General features: G+C 45.5%; 1 protein-coding gene across 8 annotated transcripts in view; it reads left to right on the top strand.

Moving 5' to 3' along the window:
* The window catches only part of LOC135518151 (disabled homolog 2-interacting protein-like), a 286136-nt gene that overhangs the window by 255659 nt on the left and 9659 nt on the right, over positions 1-20818 (top strand). For 7 of the 8 annotated variants that reach the window (XM_064943072.1, XM_064943071.1, XM_064943075.1 and 4 more), the window contains 6 exons: positions 3291-3435; positions 3736-3972; positions 4379-4580; positions 5632-5828; positions 9861-10752; positions 19883-20017. In XM_064943072.1, coding sequence (XP_064799144.1) covers positions 3291-3435; positions 3736-3972; positions 4379-4580; positions 5632-5828; positions 9861-10752; positions 19883-20017 — 1808 coding nt within the window. The remainder of the gene's footprint in view (positions 1-3290; positions 3436-3735; positions 3973-4378; positions 4581-5631; positions 5829-9860; positions 10753-19882; positions 20018-20818) is intronic. The other variant, XM_064943073.1, reaches the window with a different exon arrangement.

Here is a 20818-nt window from a genome sequence, read left to right as displayed (position 1 = left end):
CTGAGTTGACGTTGACTGAATGTTACTGTCTGCCTGTGTCTCTCTCTCCCTGTGTTATACCTGAGTTGACTGAATGTTAGTGTCTGACTTGTTTTTCTCTCCCTGTGTTGTACATGAGTTGACTGAATGTTACTGTCTGCCTGTGTCTCTCCCTCCCTGTGTTGTACATGAGTTGACTGAATGTTACTGTCTGCCTTTGTCCCTCTCTCCCTGTGTTGTAGCTGAGTTGCAGTTGACTGAATGTTACTGTCTGCCTGTGTCTCTCTCTCCCTGTGTTGTAGCTGAGTTGACGTTGACTGAATGTTACTGTCTGACTGTGTCTCTCTCTCCCTGTGTTGTACATGAGTTGACTGAATGTTACTGTCTGCCTGTGTCTCTCCCTCCCTGTGTTGTAGCTGAGTTGACTGAATGTTACTGTCTGCCTTTGTCCCTCTCTCCCTGTGTTGTAGCTGAGTTGACTGAATGTTACTGTCTGCCTTTGTCTCTCTCTCCCTGTGTTGTAGCTGAGTTGCAGTTGACTGAATGTTACTGTCTGCCTGTGTCTCTCTCTCCCTGTGTTGTAGCTGAGTTGAAGTTGACTGAATGTTACTGTCTGCCTGTGTCTCTCTCTCCCTGTGTTATGGCTGAGTTGATGTTGACTGAATGTTACTGTCTGACTGTGTCTCTCTCTCCCTGTGTTGTAGCTGAGTTGACTGAATGTTACTGTCTGCCTGTGTCTCTCCCTCCCTGTGTTGTACCCGAGTTGACTGAATGTTACTCTCTGCCTGTGTCTCTCTCTCCCTGTGTTGTACATGAGTTGACTGAATGTTACTGTCTGACTGTGTCTCTCTCTCCCTGTGTTGTACATGAGTTGACTGAATGTTACTGTCTGACTGTGTCTCTCCCTGTGTTGTACATGAGTTGACTGAATGTTACTGTCTGACTGTGTCTCTCTCTCCCTGTGTTGTACATGAGTTGACTGAATGTTACTGTCTGCCTGTGTCTCTCCCTCCCTGTGTTGTACCTGAGTTGACTGAATGTTATTGTCTGTCTGTGTCTCTCTCTTCCTGTGTTGTACCTGAGTTGACAGAATGTTACTGTCTGCCTGTGTCTCTCTCTCCCTGTGTTGTACCTGAGTTGAAGTTGACTGAATGTTACTGTCTGCCTGTGTCTCTCTCTCCCTGTGTTGTAGCTGAGTTGAAGTTGACTGAATGTTACTGTCTGACTGTGTCTCTCTCTCCCTGTGTTGTAGCTGAGTTGAAGTTGACTGAATATTACTGTCTGCCTGTGTCTCTCTCTCCCTGTGTTATACCTGAGTTGACTGAATGTTACTGTCTGCCTGTGTCTCTCTCTCTCCCTGTGTTATACCTGAGTTGACTGAATGTTACTGTCTGCCTGTGTCTCTCTCTCTCCCTGTGTTATACCTGAGTTGACTGAATGTTACTGTCTGCCTGTGTCTCTCTCTCCCTGTGTTGTACCTGAGTTGAAGTTGACTGATGTTACTGTCTGCCTGTGTCTCTCTCTCACTGTGTTGTAGCTGAGTTGACTGAATGTTACTGTCTGCCTGTCTCTCTCTCCCTGTGTTGTAGCTGAGTTGAAGTTGACTGAATGTTACTGTCTGCCTGTGTCTCTCTCTCCCTGTGTTGTACCTGAGTTGACTGAATGTTAGTGTCTGACTTGTTTTTCTCTCCCTGTGTTGTAGCTGAGTTGACGTTGACTGAATGTTAGTGTCTGCCTGTGTCTCTCTCTCCCTGTGTTATACCTGAGTTGACTGAATGTTAGTGTCTGACTTGTTTTTCTCTCCCTGTGTTGTAGCTGAGTTGAAGTTGACTGAAAGTTAGTGTCTGCCTGTGTCTCTCTCTCCCTGTGTTATACCTGAGTTGACTGAATGTTACTGTCTGACTGTGTCTCTCTCTCCCTGTGTTGTACATGAGTTGACTGAATGTTACTGTCTGCCTGTGTCTCTCCCTCCCTGTGTTGTAGCTGAGTTGACTGAATGTTACTGTCTGCCTTTGTCTCTCTCTCCCTGTGTTGTAGCTGAGTTGACTGAATGTTACTGTCTGCCTTTGTCTCTCTCTCCCTGTGTTGTAGCTGAGTTGCAGTTGACTGAATGTTACTGTCTGCCTGTGTCTCTCTCTCCCTGTGTTGTAGCTGAGTTGAAGTTGACTGAATGTTACTGTCTGACTGTGTCTCTCTCTCCCTGTGTTGTAGCTGAGTTGAAGTTGACTGAATATTACTGTCTGCCTATGTCTCTCTCTCCCTGTGTTATACCTGAGTTGACTGAATGTTACTGTCTGCCTGTGTCTCTCTCTCCCTGTGTTGTACCTGAGTTGAAGTTGACTGATGTTACTGTCTGCCTGTGTCTCTCTCTCCCTGTGTTGTAGCTGAGTTGACTGAATGTTACTGTCTGCCTGTCTCTCTCTCCCTGTGTTGTAGCTGAGTTGAAGTTGACTGAATGTTACTGTCTGCCTGTGTCTCTCTCTCCCTGTGTTGTACCTGAGTTGACTGAATGTTAGTGTCTGACTTGTTTTTCTCTCCCTGTGTTGTAGCTGAGTTGACGTTGACTGAATGTTAGTGTCTGCCTGTGTCTCTCTCTCCCTGTGTTATACCTGAGTTGACTGAATGTTAGTGTCTGACTTGTTTTTCTCTCCCTGTGTTGTAGCTGAGTTGACGTTGACTGAATGTTACTGTCTGCCTGTGTCTCTCTCTCCCTGTGTTATACCTGAGTTGACTGAATGTTAGTTTCTGACTTGTTTTTCTCTCCCTGTGTTGTAGCTGAGTTGAAGTTGACTGAATGTTAGTGTCTGCCTGTGTCTCTCTCCCTGTGTTATACCTGAGTTGACTGAATGTTACTGTCTGACTTGTTTTTCTCTCCCTGTGTTGTAGGTGAGTTGACTGAATGTTACTGTCTGACTTGTTTTTCTCTCCCTGTGTTGTAGGTGAGTTGACTGAATGTTAGTGTCTGACTTGTTTTTCTCTCCCTGTGTTGTAGGTGAGTTGACTGAATGTTAGTGTCTGACTTGTCTTTCTCTCCCTGTGTTGTAGGTGAGTTGACTGAATGTTAGTGTCTGACTTGTTTTTCTCTCCCTGTGTTGTAGGTGAGTTGACTGAATGTTAGTGTCTGACTTGTCTTTCTCTCCCTGTGTTGTAGGTGAGTTGACTGAATGTTAGTGTCTGACTGTGTCTTTCTCTCCCTGTGTTGTAGGTGAGTTGACTGAATGTTAGTGTCTGACTTGTCTTTCTCTCCCTGTGTTGTAGGTGAGTTGACTGAATGTTAGTGTCTGACTTGTCTTTCTCTCCCTGTGTTACAGGTGAGTTTATCAAGGCGTTGTATGAGTCAGATGAGAACTGTGAGGTGGACCCGTCCAAGTGTTCGTCCAATGACCTGCAGGAGCACCAGAGCAACCTGAAGATGTGCTGCGAGCTGGCCTTCTGCAAGATCATCAACTCCTACTGGTAACTTCTGGGACACCACCCACAATGCATTACCAATAAAATGTGTTGTTGCCATGTGTTTATAAATTCATACCATAGTGATATGGCCATTGGTGGACATTCCTCCAATGCTTTCAGCGCTTACTGTCAGCTGTTCTATAGTTGCTATGCAGGACCTAAATTCACCTGTTCAAACAGCATAAAGTATAGCTCTCTGTAGCTCTCTGGAGCTCTGTAATATGCGGGTGAAAATAAATAGGTGTGTGGAAAGTGTACCTACCTCCATATTGCTGTTAGCACCTCTTTTCCCTCCCCCTGCAGTGTGTTTCCACGGGAACTCAAGGAGGTGTTTGCATCGTGGCGACAGGAGTGCAGTAGCCGGGGGCGACCGGACATCAGCGAGCGTCTGATCAGCGCGTCTCTGTTCCTGCGTTTCCTGTGTCCGGCCGTTATGTCCCCGTCGCTTTTCAACCTGATGCAGGAATACCCTGATGACCGCACCGCACGCACACTCACACTCATCGCCAAGGTCACGCAGAACCTGGCCAACTTCGCCAAGTGAGTGTGTGTGTGGGTTTATGGAGTGTGTGTATTGGTGTTGAGTGCGTGTGTGGGTTTGAGAGAGAGTATGTGTTCTATATACTCAACCTATCTCTCCCTCCCTATCTCTCTCGCGCTCTCTCTCTCTCTCTCTCTCTCTCTCTCTCTCTCTCTCTCTCTCTCCTCTCTCTCTCTCCCTCCCCCTTTCACCCTCCACCCATCCCTCTCTCTCTCTCTCTCTCTCTCTCTCTCTCTCTCTCTCCCCCTCCCTCCCTCCCTCCCTCATCCATCCCACTATCTATCTCTCCCTCCCACCCCTCCCTCCCTCCCTCCCTCCCTCCCTCCCTCCCTCCCTCCCTCCCTCCCTCCCTCCCTCTCTATCTATCTCTCCCTCCCCTCCCATCCCTCCCTCCAACTCTTCCAGGTTTGGCAGTAAGGAGGAGTACATGTCCTTTATGAACCAGTTCCTGGAACATGAGTGGACCAACATGCAGCGCTTCCTGCTGGAGATCTCTAACCCAGAGACCATCTCTAACACTGCAGGGTTCGAAGGTTACATAGACCTGGGACGGGAGCTGTCCACCCTGCACAACCTGCTGTCAGAGGTCGTCTCTACCATGGATCCGGTAGGGCTGACCAGGCAATGACAACTAATACAATGGACATAGTAGTAGTCACATGAAATATACAGCATACTGTATAGGGACAGGAGCTTTTTCCAAGACTCCAGGCCCCAAGTTTATCCTGACTATGTTAACTGATTAGGAACAACTCCAGGTCCCTAGTTGTAACCTCTATAACTAGCCTGGAGTTTTCCCCTGGTCAGGTCATGAAGTCAGGACTAAATACATAATAATATTATCAGCACAGCCCTTCTGCATTTTGTAATGTACTGCGAGCAGTAGCATGTTAACCTAACTAGATTCAATCATGTGTACAGCACGCTATTGCTTACATAATACAACGACTGCTGTGAGACTGAGTGCTCTATTGGAATGCTCTGAGTGCCTGGGAGGACATAGATATACAACACTATGTTTATGTGGGAGGCATCCAAATGGATTTGTAGGGACACCTAGTGCATTAGCCATGGATCCGCATGGAGAGCCATCCCAGCGTGTTAATTACTAGGTATATTGGGGGCAAAGCCCACAGACTCTGTGTGCTGCATCCCATCCTCACTGAGGACAGCACTCCCGTCCGTCTCCAACCAAAATAAAGTCCTTCAAGCCTCTGAGGCCGGCCTGTTTCATTATTCAGACTGAAGGACATAATCAGAGGGAGATTAGCTCTCTGTAATGGGAACAAGAATACCCCAGCCAGGCTCACTGTCTGATACAGGCACAGGGAGGTCTCTACTGATATCCAAGGTTTAAGTCAGTGCATGTAAATGTTACAAAATTGCCACATGAATGCATAAATGGGTTCAAACAGTAGAGTAGAAAGCTGGGACGGATGCCATGAATACACAGATTAACAGTGAACCTAAGTAGGAGGAAGTTTGCCCCAAACAAGGCCAGTCTTGCATCTCCCATACTGCCCCGCCCTAATGAGTTATTAGGTTTGGAAAGGATTAAAGCTGATCCTAGACCTGTGTCCAAAGGCCTCAACTTCTACACAGAGCGACCATGACCCGCTGACCCCATCTCTGACCTTGAACCCCTCTTTAACCCTCAGAGCTCCGCCTCCAAGCTTGGCCCCCTACCCAGGATCCTCCGGGAGGTGAACACAGCGCTGAACAACCCGTCCAGCATGACCATGAGCATGACCCCTCCGTCCTCCTCTGACCGTATGGGGTCACCGCCCAATGCCGGGGCAGGCTGCAGCATCTCCACCGGCCTACAGAAGATGGTCATCGACAATGACCTTCCAGGGTAAGGACAGGGTTTGGGATAAAATAAAGGGAATGAGGGTGGGGTAAGGGTTAAGAAGAACAAGAACAGATAAAGCTAGGGGTATGGGTAAGGACAGGGTAAGGGTTAAGGAGAACAAGAACATATAAAGCTAGGGGTATGGATAAGGACAGGGTAAGGGTTAAGAAGAACAAGAACAGATAAAGCTAGTGGTATGGGTAAGGACAGGGTAAGGGTTAAGGAGAACAAGAACAGATAAAGCTAGTGGTATGGGTAAGGACAGGGTAAGGGTTAAGAAGAACAAGAACAGATAAAGCTAGGGGTATGGGTAAGGACAGGGTAAGGGTTAAGGAGAACAAGAACAGATAAAGCTAGTGGTATGGGTAAGGACAGGGTAAGGGTTAAGAAGAACAAGAACAGATAAAGCTAGGGGTATGGGTAAGGACAGGGTAAGGGTTAAGAAGAACAAGAACAGATAAAGCTAGTGGTATGGGTAAGGACAGGGTAAGCGTTAAGGAGAACAAGAACAGATAAAGCTAGGGGTATGGGTAAGGACAGGGTAAAGGTTAGGAAGAACAAGAACAGATAAAGCTAGTGGTATGGGTAAGGACAGGGTAAGGGTTAAGGAGAACAAGACAGATAAAGCTAGGAGTATGGGTAAGGACAGGGTAAGGGTTAAGGAGAACAAGAACAGATAAAGCTAGGAGTATGGGTAAGGACAGGGTAAGGGTTAAGGAGAACAAGAACAGATAAAGCTAGGGGTATGGGTAAGGACAGGGTAAGGGTTAAGAAGAACAAGAACAGATAAAGCTAGTGGTATGGGTAAGGACAGGGTAAGCGTTAAGGAGAACAAGAACAGATAAAGCTAGGGGTATGGGTAAGGACAGGGTAAAGGTTAGGAAGAACAAGAACAGATAAAGCTAGTGGTATGGGTAAGGACAGGGTAAGGGTTAAGGAGAACAAGACAGATAAAGCTAGGAGTATGGGTAAGGACAGGGTAAGGGTTAAGGAGAACAAGAACAGATAAAGCTAGGAGTATGGGTAAGGACAGGGTAAGGGTTAAGGAGAACAAGAACAGATAAAGCTAGGGGTATGGGTAAGGACAGGGTAAGGGTTAAGGAGAACAAGAACAGATAAAGCTAGGAGTATGGGTAAGGACAGGGTAAGGGTTAAGGAGAACAAGAACATATAAAGCTAGGGGTATGGGTAAGGACAGGGTAAGGGTTTAGGAGAACAAGAACAGATAAAGCTAGGAGTATGGGTAAGGAGAGGGTAAGGGTTAAGGAGAACAAGAACAGATAAAGCTAGGAGTATGGGTAAGGACAGGGTAAGGGTTTAGGATAACAAGAACAGATAAAGCTAGGGGTATGGGTAAGGACAGGGTAAGCGTTAAGGAGAGCAAAAAGGAAAGGGTATAGGTAAGCATGGTTAAGGGGCTTTTCTCGTTTGGGCAAAAGTCTGTCCACCATCCTCTCTCCTCTGTGACCCAGAAAGCAATAAGTGGTTGAGTAGTCAAGGAGGGTCTCAGTTCATTAGTAGGCAAACGGAAGATGGTCCTCCCCTCCTCTATTGCCTCCTTTTGGCAAGGAAGCACAAGTGTTTTGATACCTGCCACACTATCTTTGAATCAGCTTTATATTTTTGAGGAGAAAACCATGCACACGTTTCAGAAAACATATGATACTTGTGATTTTATCTATAAATGTCTGGCACAACTAAGTTGTTCCTATCACTTTACACTTTTATTTGAGGATCCACTTCTGTAAACGTCATCTGCCTGAAGAAGGGTCTCATTTTATACAGGCGCATTTTCGTCCACGTTCCCTATCCTCACCGCCTCTCCTCGATTACCTTTGACCTTTTTCAAAAGTAAGCGAGAGAGGACAGAGGAGGGAAGACGCAGGAGTTGAGCAAATCCAATTGACGAGCCCACTTTATCAGGCCACGCTAATATGCCCCTTCTTCCCCTTCTCATCAGGCTGGCAGTGAACCTGCAACCCCAGTCAGATTTATGGAGGCTGGAGTGAACGAGTCTAGCATTCTAGCAGTCCTTCTTAATTACACCACATTCACAGAGAGAGGGAGAGAGGGAAGGAGAGAGAGCGAGCAGTCGTATGTAGAAAATAGAGGTTTAGGGAGAGAGAGAGTATTAATGAGAGAGAGAGAGAGAGAGAGAGAGAGATTATGGGAACATAAATTGTGTCTGTCCAGGTAATTGTCAGACAATAAAGCTGTAGACTTGGTGGTGAAGGAGAGAAGGGAGGATGAGTGCGGGTCACTTAACTAGCTATATGACTCACATCCTCTACTGATGGGCTGCTGTTTCTATACCATGTGTCCTGTTGGGCTGTGGTTCTATACCATGTGTCCTGTTGTTGCTGTTTCTATACCATGTGTCCTGTTGGGCTGTGGTTCTATACCATGTGTCCTGTTGGGCTGTGGTTCTATACCATGTGTCCTGTTGGGCTGTGGTTCTATACCATGTGTCCTGTTGGGCTGTGGTTCTATACCATGTGTCCTGTTGGGCTGTGGTTCTATACCATGTGTCCTGTTGGGCTGTGGTTCTATACCATGTGTCCTGTTGGGCTGTGGTTCTATACCATGTGTCCTGTTGGGCTGTGGTTCTATACCATGTGTCCTGTTGGGCTGTGGTTCTATACCATGTGTCCTGTTGGGCTGTGGTTCTATACCATGTGTCCTGTTGGGCTGTGGTTCTATACCATGTGTCCTGTTGGGCTGTGGTTCTATACCATGTGTCCTGTTGGGCTGTGGTTCTATACCATGTGTCCTGTTGGGCTGTGGTTCTATACCATGTGTCCTGTTGGGCTGTGGTTCTATACCATGTGTCCTGTTGGGCTGTGGTTCTATACCATGTGTCCTGTTGGGCTGTGATTCTATACCATGTGTCCTGTTGGGCTGTGGTTCTATACCATGTGTCCTGTTGGGCTGTGGTTCTATACCATGTGTCCTGTTGGGCTGCTGTTTCTATACCATGTGTCCTGTTAAGTTGCTGTTTCTATACCATGTGTCCTGTTGGGCTGTGGTTCTATACCATGTGTCCTGTTGGGCTGTGGTTCTATACCATGTGTCCTGTTGGGCTGTGGTTCTATACCATGTGTCCTGTTGGGCTGTGGTTCTATACCATGTGTCCTGTTGGGCTGCTGTTTCTATTCCCGTGTCCTGTTATGTAGGATGAGTGCAGGGCTCCCTTGAAAAAGAGCCCTTGGCCTCAATAGGACTCCCTGCTAAAAGGTTAAATAAAATAAAATTGGGGTTTGACACTTAAGTGTTTCATGTGTGGGATGAAGGGTTTGACTTGTCATGTTTTCATGTCTTTAAGGAGTAATAGATACAGCACATCAACATCTTCCTCTATCTTTCTCTCTGTCACTCAATCCCTCTCTTCTTCCCTCTTCCCTCTCACCTCTCTCTCTCTCTCTCTCTCTCTCTTTCTCAAGTCAATTCAATTGACTTTATTGACATGACAAGTTCATTATTACTTACATTGTCAAGTATGCATATTGAAAAATATAAATAAAATATATTTATATATAAATAAATGGTGGGACCAACAGCAATAATAATAGTAGTAGTGGACATGGGATTACCATTAACAACAACCACAACAACAACAACAACATTAATCAGAACAACAATACATTAAGGCAATGGTAGTAGACCAGTGTCAACATAACTGAAAAGACAGTCTCTCTCTCATGACTGAGAAGACACATGACATGGTATGAAAGATAAAACAAAACGAGATGGGAAATATTATCGACATTACTTCGCACTTTTCACTGGCTGTCCCTCAGGTTGTGGCAGGTGTATTGGCTCAATTCTGCTCCACATGCGTTATTTGGAGTTTTTCTTTGCACTTGCAATACAGTCTTGCAAACTGCATGCAATACTTCAATTGGATGTTTGTCCCATTTGGTAAATTCATTGTTAGAGATTGGACCCCATACATCACTGCCATATAGAGCAATTGGTTCTATAACTCTCTCTCTCTCTCTCTCTCTCTCTCTCTCTCTCTCTCTCTCTCTCTCTCAGGTTGGTGGACTTCACCCGGTTACCCTCCCCCACCCCGGAGAACAAGGAACTCTTCTTTGTCACCAGGAACGCTGGGATCCAGCCCACCCCGGCCCGCAGCTCTAGCTACTCTGAATCCAATGAGCCCGACCTGGGCATAGCCAACGGCAGCAAGAGCCTGTCCATGGTGGACCTCCAGGACCCCCGCAGCTTAGAGAGTGGCCCAGGCCCTGGCCCGTCAGACGGCCTGGGAGAGGGCATCGTTCCTGGGGGAGTGTGGTCGGCCCGAACCCCCCAGGGGAACATCACTGGAGGTCCTACTCTGAGAAGGCCCGTCCAGACCCCCACCACCCCCGGATCGGAGAGCGCCCCAGGCAGACCTGCTCAGCTTCTAGCCCCCCTGTCCTTCCAGAACCCTGTCTACCAGATGGCGGCAGGGCTGCCCTTGTCGCCGCGGGGCCTGGTCGACTCGGGTTCTGAGGGCCACAGCTCCCACAGTTCCCATAGCAACAATGAGGATGGGCCAGGAGGGGGAGGGGGGATACACAACTCCTTCCTGAACCACGGAGTAGGAGGTGGGGGGAGCAGCATGGAGGAGTATGCCCGTCGTTCGGGGGAGTTCATAGGCACACGGAGGCAGCTGTCACTCACAGAGGCCCAGCACCAGCCCACCGTGCCCAGACAGAATAGCGCCGGCCCCCAGCGCAGGATAGACCAGCCCCCTCCACAGACCACCGTCACCAGGGGCCGCACGCCCCCAAACCTGCTCAACAGCGGGCCCTACCCGCGCCCCTCCAGCAGCAGCATGATGTCGTCCCCCGACTGGCCCGGCAACGGGGCGCGGCTACGGCAACAGTCGTCGTCATCAAAAGGAGACAGCCCAGAGAGCAAGCAGAGAGCCCAGCACAAACAGGTAGGGCACTCAGACAGTAGTACAGACACACTCCCAGTTCAAACACACACACAAACACACTCAACACCAGTTACAAAGGAGTGTGTATGCATGGGATAATGAGGTTATTTGCTGACAGCCATGATGGTAGCTTTAGTGAGGGCTGCAGGGCTTCGACTGTCTGGGAGGTTCATCTCGTACTGTATCATTGTAAAACAATAGAATTAGTTTCTCAGTTCATTTTCAGGCTAAATAAAGCTTTAAATAAACAAATAATACTCTGTTGTGGAAAGCTTCCATTAATACCACTTGATCGCATGTTAACAATGCCTGTATATCCGTGTGGGTGGTGTCTGAGCTCTCCTGTTATCTCATCAATGACAGTCATTGGAGCAGCCAGTGTGTATTAATAGTAATCCCATGTGTCTCTGCATAGTTAGAGGTGGAAGTCTAATAGCACAGGATCACTAGTAAACTTCTGTATGTGCAGGCCTATTGTTTCCTGGTTATGTACTAACAACACAAGAGGATTTTCTCAGAGTTTTGTCATTATTAGCATTATGCTTATTTGTGAAGGTGGCCCTTGGTTGAATCAGGATTAGGTTGTTAGATACAGCAATGTAATGCAGAGTTACATGCATGTATTTTATCAAGTCTCAAGGCTGGTTTATCTTATCATCAGCAGTTCATAGTAATGCACTCAAATTTTGCTGAGATGTGTACATGTGTGGCTGTGTGTATCGCTGTTGGGAGTTATAGTGTACTGTTTCTGCTACTGTCCTCTGGGCTGTTAAAGATGACCTCTTAACAAGCAGGTCACTGATAGGCTGGCTGGTCGAAGGTTGCCCCTGGTGATCTCTGGCCTGAAGGTGACAGGAAGGACATTTACATTCCCAGTTCCCACAATGCCCTGCTCTCCTCTAGGGACTGATTGATCGCTCAGCTTAGTGATTGGCTGACTGGTATAGCCCAAGGGTTAATGGGTTTGTCATGGAAACCAGATGGACGCCGTTCAGAATCAGAATCACCTTTAATCATTGCCAATGACATTTACACATACTCAGAGTTGTACTTGTTGATATTGTGCTGCTAGAGAGACAGAACATTTAGAGACAGAATACAGACAGCAGAGTTTAAAATAAGTTTACATACATTATATACAACTAGGTAGAGTGAGCATAGAGCTATAAGAGAATGAGCAGATATACAATATACAGTGGGTATACAGTTGATATCCAGTGGGTATACGGTTGATATCCAGCGGGTATTCGGTTGAAATAGATTGAGTATAATGTTGATATCCAGCGGGTATACGGTTGAAATACAGTTGGTATACGGTTGATATCCAGCGGGTATACGGTTGAAATACAGTGGGTATACGGTTGAAATACAGTGGGTATAGGGTTGATATCTAGTGGGTATACGGTTGATATACAGTGGGTATACGGTTGAAATAGATTGGGTATACGGTTGATATACAGTGGGTATACGGTTGAAATAGATTGGGTATACGGTTGATATCCAGCGGGTATACGGTTGAAATACAGTGGGTATACGGATGAAATAGATTGGGTATATGGTTGATATACAGTGGGTATACGGTTGATATCCAGCGGGTATACGGTTGAAATAGATTGGGTATACGGTTGATATACAGTGGGTATACGGTTGAAATACAGTGGGTATACAGTTGATATACAGTGGGTATACGGTTGATATCCAGCGGGTATACGGTTGAAATAGATTGGGTATATGGTTGATATACAGTGGGTATACGGTTGATATCCAGTGGGTATACGGTTGATATCCAGTGGGTATACGGTTGAAATACAGTGGGTATACAGTTGATATACAGTGGGTATACGGTTGATATCCAGCGGGTATACGGTTGAAATAGATTGGGTATACGGTTGATATACAGTGGGTATACGGTTGATATCCAGTGGGTATACGGTTGATATCCAGTGGGTATACGGTTGAAATACAGTGGGTATACAGTTGATATCCAGCGGGTTGAAATACAGTGGGTATACGGTTGATATACAGCGGGTATACGGTTGATATCCAGTGGGTATATGGTTGATATCCAGTGGGTATACAGTCTCTATGGGCCAGATGGCTGGTTGGTGAGGACCACAGCATAGTCCTTTAGTCTCTGTGGTTGGTGAGGGCCACAGCATAGTCCTTTAGTCTATGTGGTTGTTGAGGGCCACAGCATAGTCCTTTAGTCTCTGTGGTTGGTGAGGGCCACAGCATAGTCCTTTTGTCTCTGTGGTTGGTGAGGGCCACAGCATAGTCATTTAGTCTCTGTGGTTGGTGAGGGCCACAGCATAGTCATTTAGTCTCTGTGGTTGGTAAGGGCCACAGCATTGTCATTTAGTCTCTGTGGTTGGTAAGGGCCACAGCATAATCATTTAGTCTCTATGGGCCAGATGGCTGGTTGGTGAGGACCACAGCATAGTCCTTTAGTCTCTGTGGTTGGTGAGGGCCACAGCATAGTCCTTTAGTATCTGTGGTTGTTGAGGGCCACAGCTTAGTCCTTTAGTCTCTGTGGTTGGTGAGGGCCACAGCATAGTCCTTTAGTCTCTGTGGTTGGTGAGGGCAACATCATAGTCCTTTAGTCTTTTGTGGTTGGTGAGGGCCACAGCATAGTCCTTTAGTCTCTGTGGTTGGTGAGGGCCACAGCATAGTCCTTTAGTCTCTGTGGTTGGTGAGGGCCACAGCATAGTCCTTTAGTCTCTGTGGTTGGTGAGGGCCACAGCATAGTCCTTTAGTCTCTGTGGTTGGTGAGGGATACAGCACGGGGGAAGAAACTGTTCAGGTGGCGGGAGGTCATGAGTGACCTGAAACGCCTGCCAGAGGTGAATTTCTGGATGTGGGGGTGACCGGTGGGAGGGGTCGGGATGATCTTTCCTGCCCGCTTCCTTGCCCTGAAGTCTTGCAGGACCTCGATGGACTCAACGATTGATGCGTAAAACCAGATCAGGATTAACTGGGAGATGTTGAGTTTTTTCACCTGCCAAAAGAAGTCCATCCACTGGTGTGCCTCCTTGCCAGGTCGCAGTTGCAATGAGAACTTGTTCTCAACTAGCCTACCTGGTTAAATAAAGGTGAAATAAAATTTTAAAAATGGTGACCTCTGTGATGTTGTCCTCCAACTTGAGGTTGTGGGAGATGATGGTCCACAGGAATTTGAAGGATTCAGCCATGCTAACAGTTGAGCCATTAATCTCCAGGGGGAGAGATGGTGGGAGGAGTTTTCTGAAGTCAACCACCATCTCCATGGTTTTGTCTGTGTTGAGTTCCAGGTTATTGCGACTGCACCAGGCCACCAGCCGGTCGAACTCTCCACGGTTCATTGACTCATCGCCGTCGGTGATGAGACCGACCAGAGTGGTGTCATCTGCAAACTTGAGTAGTTTGACAGATGCGATATTGGAGGTGCTGTCATTGGTGTAGAGTGAGTGAGTAGAGGTGAGAGCATGCATCCTTGCAGCGCTCCGGTGCTGAGGGATAAAGAGTCCGAAAGGTGTTTTCCCAGCTTGACAGATGGAGCTGGACAGGTTCAGCTGGGAGAGTTTGTCTTGTAGCAGTTCTGCAATGATGGTATTGAATGCAGAACTAAAGTCCAGAAACAATATCCTTGCATATGTCTTTGGGTTGAGGATGTAGTGTAGGCCCATGTTGTCTGCATCATCCTCCGCCCTGTCGTGTCTCTGGCTATCATTAAATGTGATGACTGTTATTTTATCAAATAATTTCTCTGTAATTATTATTACGTGTAACACAGAGACAGGAACAATCACCCACGAAATACAAAGTGAAAACCAGGCTACCTAAATACGGTTCCCAATCAGAGACAACGAGAATCACCTGACTCTGATTGAGAACCGCCTCAGGCAGCCAAGCCTATACAACACCCCTACTCAGCCGCAATACCAATAACTAAAAAAAAACACTATGAAATACAACAACATAAACCCATGTCACACCCTGGCCTGACCAACTAATTAACGAAAACACAAAATACTAAGACCAAGGCGTGACAACGTGATTAAACTAATCATCTACATTTAATTAACTAGGAAGTTGGGGCACCACTGAAAATCTTCAGATTACAAAGTTAGAATTTTCTGAATATAACTCTTCAGATATTTTAATATCAGATATATTAGTATTCTATTAATGAATTATTATTTACCTTATGTCCGTCTCATTTCAAACGTGGTAGAATTCTTGTTTATCTGCAGGAACCCAGCCTAAACCATGAATCATCCATACACCAATTGGCTTAAACATTTATTTACTATCTAAATAATCACAATACATGCATAAACAAACAAACAGTAGATATTGTTTACTGACAATGTTAGGGAAGATTCCCTGGCTAATCCGATATGACGGCTTGGTGAACAAAGGAAAGGGTGTGTGGATTGATAAAGGAGTGTGAAAGACAAAATGGATCACTACACACACTGGATAATTATAGTCATTGAAATGCTAATCCTTTGCACATGAATGGCCGTTCATTCTGAAATAATTGCAATAAATATATTTACGCCCAGGTGTCGTTGTTGTCTTCTCTGTTGGAATCCGTCTGCTGGAGAGTCAGTTCATCAGAGAGTCTCTGGTTACTTCCCCAGAAGTCACAATGTGCAAGGACCTGACTCCGGAGATGAGAAGCAGGTACGGGGAGTCAAACATTTATCCAGGAACACGACAGGAACAGCGTCAGCACATGGGTAAACAAGGACATATGACAAACAATCCCGAAGCAGGGAATAGAGCTAGGAAACAGACAGATATAGGGAAGTAAATTCCACAAGTAATTGACTCCACGTGAGTCCAATGAGCGCTGATGCGCGTGACAGGGAAATGCAGGTGTGCGTACTGAAGGTGGCTTGAATGCGTAATGTTGTGGAGTCTGGCGCCCTTGTGTGCCAGAGGGAGAAAGAGCGGGAGCAGGCGTGACACAATGTCTTTCATGGTGGTAGCTTTATCAGCGGCTCCTGATATTGTCTGTTGTAATGGATACGTCAGGCATCCATTGTTCTTCGAATAGATGTTTTGGCGGTTGTCGGTATTTGCATCCTAGGTTTACATAATTTAGTAATTAGTATCTAAGATTTGTTCTTATTCTGTAGGGATCGATAGTCTCAGAGTGTAACCATTTCCAGCCGTGTAGCCAATGCTCCACGTGGTATGGTTAGGAATTCAACAACCATTGCAACCGTAGCTTACACTGGTGTTTGCGTGGTTTGATGTGAATTTCCTCAGGAGTGGGTTTTATTCGTAACAATAGAAGAGGCGGTTCCATGATGCCAGATCATGTCTATGCTCACGGGGGCGTGGCCGCTGACTAGTTAAACTTTACAGGGAATACTTACATTTTTAAACCTCTTAAATTTAATGTTAACCTCACATTACATAATTTCACAAATGATTTAGTCTTTACTCATTCATTTTATACAATAATTAGATGCAAACCTCATAACTGAGGCACCTGTATAAACCGAGTTAGGGTAATGTGGCTGTATTGTCTTTCATGAGGTCACAAACATGAACCAAAACGGACCGGGTTGGAGCTGGCTTGTCCACCGACCGTTTACACATTCTCCAAAATAGGAGCCATTCTCAAATTCTGGGACGTAGTAGAATTGGCATGGAGAATCCCTTTGTCTTACTGTGAAACTCTCTCTCAATTGCATGGTCAGGGAGAGTCTCTGTGGTATTTACGACCTGGGGCAATAAAACCTGGGTTTAGGAGCGAGAGAGTTAGAGAAAGAGAGGGGGAGGCCATGATCTACACCCAGAAAGGGCCACGTCATGACAGCCCTCTCGGGGATTTGTTTTAATGTCGTCTTTCTTCCTCTTTGAATGCCATTAGATATATATAACAGGTGGATTAGAGAGAGAGAGACATTGAGAAGAAAATCAATGCTTGATTGAGTCGCTGTCAGGCTGCACTAACTGGTTTTTAGCTCTGTCTGCTGATGCCTGTATTTTTAATAGAGCAATGCTATACTGAGGAGATTGCAACTATAATTGTAATCCATGTAACACAGCTGTAATCAAAACTGACTAAGTATAGTTTATGAAATGACCCTGTCTCAATCCAGTGTAGAAATTATGATATTGTACAACCTCAACTAACATCACATTAACATGTTACTAACTGACTGACTAAACTGACGAACATCATATATTCAGTTGAAATCTCTTGCCTGTCTTGACCTTGGTATTTGACAATGAAATGACAGAGCAACATTTTAGCTAATATATTTTAATTAATTCAGTTCACCATATTTGAGATTCAAATACAGATATCCAGTCATTTTCAAAGGTTTCAGTTGCGGATTGTTTTGGATCCCACGGTATTCTCACCAACTGTCAGTCACCATAACTGACACTTCTAATGACACACACACACTCACACCAGGATTTCTGCTAGGAAAATGTGTTGATGGACAAGATTTTAATTTACCGGCCATTTGAGAAATATACCTGACCCATATGCATTGGCTGCATAGCCCATTAGGGCTTCCACCCACAGTGATCAGAAGAACAGAAGTCACATGTAGATTATGGTAATACAGAACACGCAACTCATGTAATGAAGCAGCCAATAAAACGTCATTTTCAAACATTTGCCAAAATTCTAAACAGCTCACCTGGGAACATATTTGTTCACTTATGATATTTGTCAATTATTTTCATAGTCTTTTGTTTGGAATGCTCCAGGTGAGAAATGAGTGTCTGGTTTCTCTGTCCTGATAATGTTGAGGGAGCGCGTGAGCATGCAAGCATAGAAATACCTGGGCTGCTGTGCAGAAATGTAGGAAAGTGTTTTCTAACATCCATTGCTAATGTATGCTATTTGAAAAAAACTTTCCAACAATCTCCCCATCGATAATCACCAATCCTCAGTGTGAAAGAGCAGTGGAAGTTATAGGTCTACTGCTGCATTGACCTATGGACAATGAGTTCCAAGCGCTCATTTCTTTAGCCGCCAATGGATCAATGTGTCCATATGGCAGAAGCTGGTGATCTCGTATTAGTTAACTTTTAACTGTTCAATTTTTGTCATTTGAATTCAGATCAACGATTTTGAGAAATGAAAACGTTCTTATTAAAATGAAACTGTTCCACGAAAATGTGCATATGAAAATCATAACTGGCACGCAGAATGGTAGAAACGTGAAACTCATGCACTGCCTATGAAGTTTTATAAAATAATTGCCTCCACGTTTCCATGGTCGGATTTTGCCTATAGGCTACTCTGAAGCACGGTAAGACATGTCCAACAATATGAAATAAAACATTCAAGTTTCAAACAATGAAGTATGTTTTCAAAATTTTTACTTCCTCCAGCTCACATTGTAAAGTGGTGGGTGAGACACTGATATCCTGTTGCCTGCACTTGAATGGGGAATGGGAGGCGCTCTTCAATTTCCAGATGAGAAATAAAAAATAGTAGCTCTTTTTAATCGTGCAACAAAACTGTTAACACTCATTTGCATGTAGAATTGTTGTGCAATGAATGGACTTATAAAATCATATGTTTTACTCCAGCAGACCGATAAGCATGACGGTCAAATGTATTTGCATCGACTGGTATTTCCATCAATGAATAAAAAGCATTATTTTGCAATGGGATTTTTTTATAAATTCATTTTGTCCAGCAACAGTTTTATCGGCTTTTCATTTTTTTGTCATCGGCCAAAAGGCTTTTAATTTATTTTTATTAGCTAAAAGACAATTGCCTGCTAACAGAAACCCTGTCACACACACTCTCTCACAAGCACTCACAAGCAAGTGTCCTCCACAAGCACCAGCCAACACACACACACACACACACACACACACACACACACACACACAAACACGCCACTCTGCTTTAGTGTTCTATACATTCCATGTGCATTTCAAGCTTCCTGTGTGTACATACTCTGTATGTGTGGATGTACACTATAAATACAAAAGTAGGTGGACACCCCTTCAAATTAGTGGTATCGGCTATTTTAGCCAAACCCATTACTGATAAGTGTATAAAATCGAACACACTGCCATGCAATCTCCATAGACAAACATTGGCAATAGAATGGCCTTACTGAAGAGCTCAGTGGCTTTCATCGTGGCACCATAGGATGCCACCTATCTAACAAGTCAGTTCATAAAATTTCTACCCTGCTAGGAAATTGTAAGTGCTGTTATTGTGAAGTGTAAACGTCTAGGAGCAACAACGGCTCAGCCACGAATTGTTAGGCCACACAAGCTCACAGAACGGGACCACCGAGTGCTGAAGCACGTATAAATCGTCTGTCCTCGGTTGCAACACTCGAGTTCCAAACTGCCTCTATAAGCAATGTCAGCACAGGAACTGTTCGTCGGGAGCTTCATGAAATGGGCTCGCCGCCATTGGACTCCAAATTAGTGGAAACGCGTTCTCTGGAGTGATGAATCACACTTCGCCATCTGGCAGTCCCACGGACATATCTGGGTTTGTCAGATGCCAGTAGAACACTACCTGCCCCAATGCATAGTGCCAACTGTAAAGTTAGGTAGAGGAGGAATACTGGTTTAAGGTTGTTTTTCATTGTTCGGGCCCCTTAGTTCCAGTGAAAGAAATCTTAACCCTACAGCATACAATGACATTCTAGACGATTCTGTGCTTCCAACTTTGTGCCCAGTTTGGGGAAGGCCCATTCCTGTTTTAGCATGACTATGCCCCTGTGCATACAGCAAGATCCATACAGAAATGGTTTGTTAAGATCGGTGTGGAAGAACTTGACTGGCCTGCACAGAGCCCTGACCTCAACCCCATCAAACCCCTTTTGGGATGAATTGGAACGGCGACTGCGAGCCAACATCAACATCAGTGCCCGACCTCCCTAATGCTCTTGTGGCTGAATGGAAGCAAGTCCCCGCAGCAATGTTCCAACATCTAGTGGAAAGCCTTCCCAAGAGTGGAGGCTGTTATAGAAGCAAAGGGGGGACCAACTCCATGATTTTGGAATGAGATGTTCGACGAGCAGATGTCCACATCCTATGGATATGTAGTACTATGTACCGTATGTCGGTGTGTGTGTACCATATGACGTGTGTGTCCTTCTCGGCTCAGCTCATGTGTGTGTTGTGTTGGTTCCACTAGGCCCCCTCCCCAGTGAAGCCCAATGCACTGGACCGTACGGCTGCCTGGCTGTTGAATATGAATGTTCAGTATGTAGACCATGAGCGGATGGACCCCGAGTTCAGAAACAGAGAGGATCTCACTCAGGCCGAGAAGGTAACGTCACAAACCAAACTCCATGTAACCTCCTGAACCTCCCAGTACACCAGTTCTCAGCACCCACCCTTTAGACACCTCCTCTCCACCTAACCCTCAACACTACCCCCCTTGCACTTTAACCAGCACTTTCTCTACTCCCCTCAGCTTCCAATGTCAAGCCCTCACTCCTACTCTTAACCCTACCCCCTTTCAACTTGCAATGATTCACAATAAACCTGCATCTCTAATAACAGATACTCCTTTTGTATGGTCAAAGGATTTCAACCAGGTATTCCTAGACTCTTACAGTCAAATTGTGAATGTGTGTGTATGTCCATGTGAGTGTGTATGTCCATGTGAGTGTGTATGTCCATGTGTGTGTGTGTGTATGTCCATGTGTGTGTGTATGTCCATGTGTGTGTGTATGTCCATGTGAGTGTGTATGTCCATGTGAGTGTGTATGTGTGTGTGTATGTCCATGTGTGTGTGTATGTCCATGTGAGTGTGTATGTCCATGTGTGTGTGTATGTCCATGTGAGTGTGTATGTCCATGTGTGTGTGCGGGGAGAATGCTTCCCGCTTCTGCTGCTGCTCCGTCACCTGCTTCTCATCCCAATGGCTGTCAGCACTCAATGCTTTGATTGGCTGTCACACACACACACCTCCACTGCCTATTGGCTGTCACACACACCTCTGCTGCACATCATGCTTACATGATTTTATGAAGCAGAAAATAAGAGAAAATAGGGGATTGACAGTGAGCAGCACTTATTTTCATAGTTTTATTCATATTTCATGTTTGGTCCAGTGCTCTTGTGA

The sequence above is a fragment of the Oncorhynchus masou genome, chromosome 28, assembly GCF_036934945.1.
Source record: "Oncorhynchus masou masou isolate Uvic2021 chromosome 28, UVic_Omas_1.1, whole genome shotgun sequence".
Classification (NCBI taxonomy): Eukaryota; Metazoa; Chordata; class Actinopteri; order Salmoniformes; family Salmonidae; genus Oncorhynchus; species Oncorhynchus masou.
This window is presented reverse-complemented; position numbering and strand designations above follow the sequence as displayed.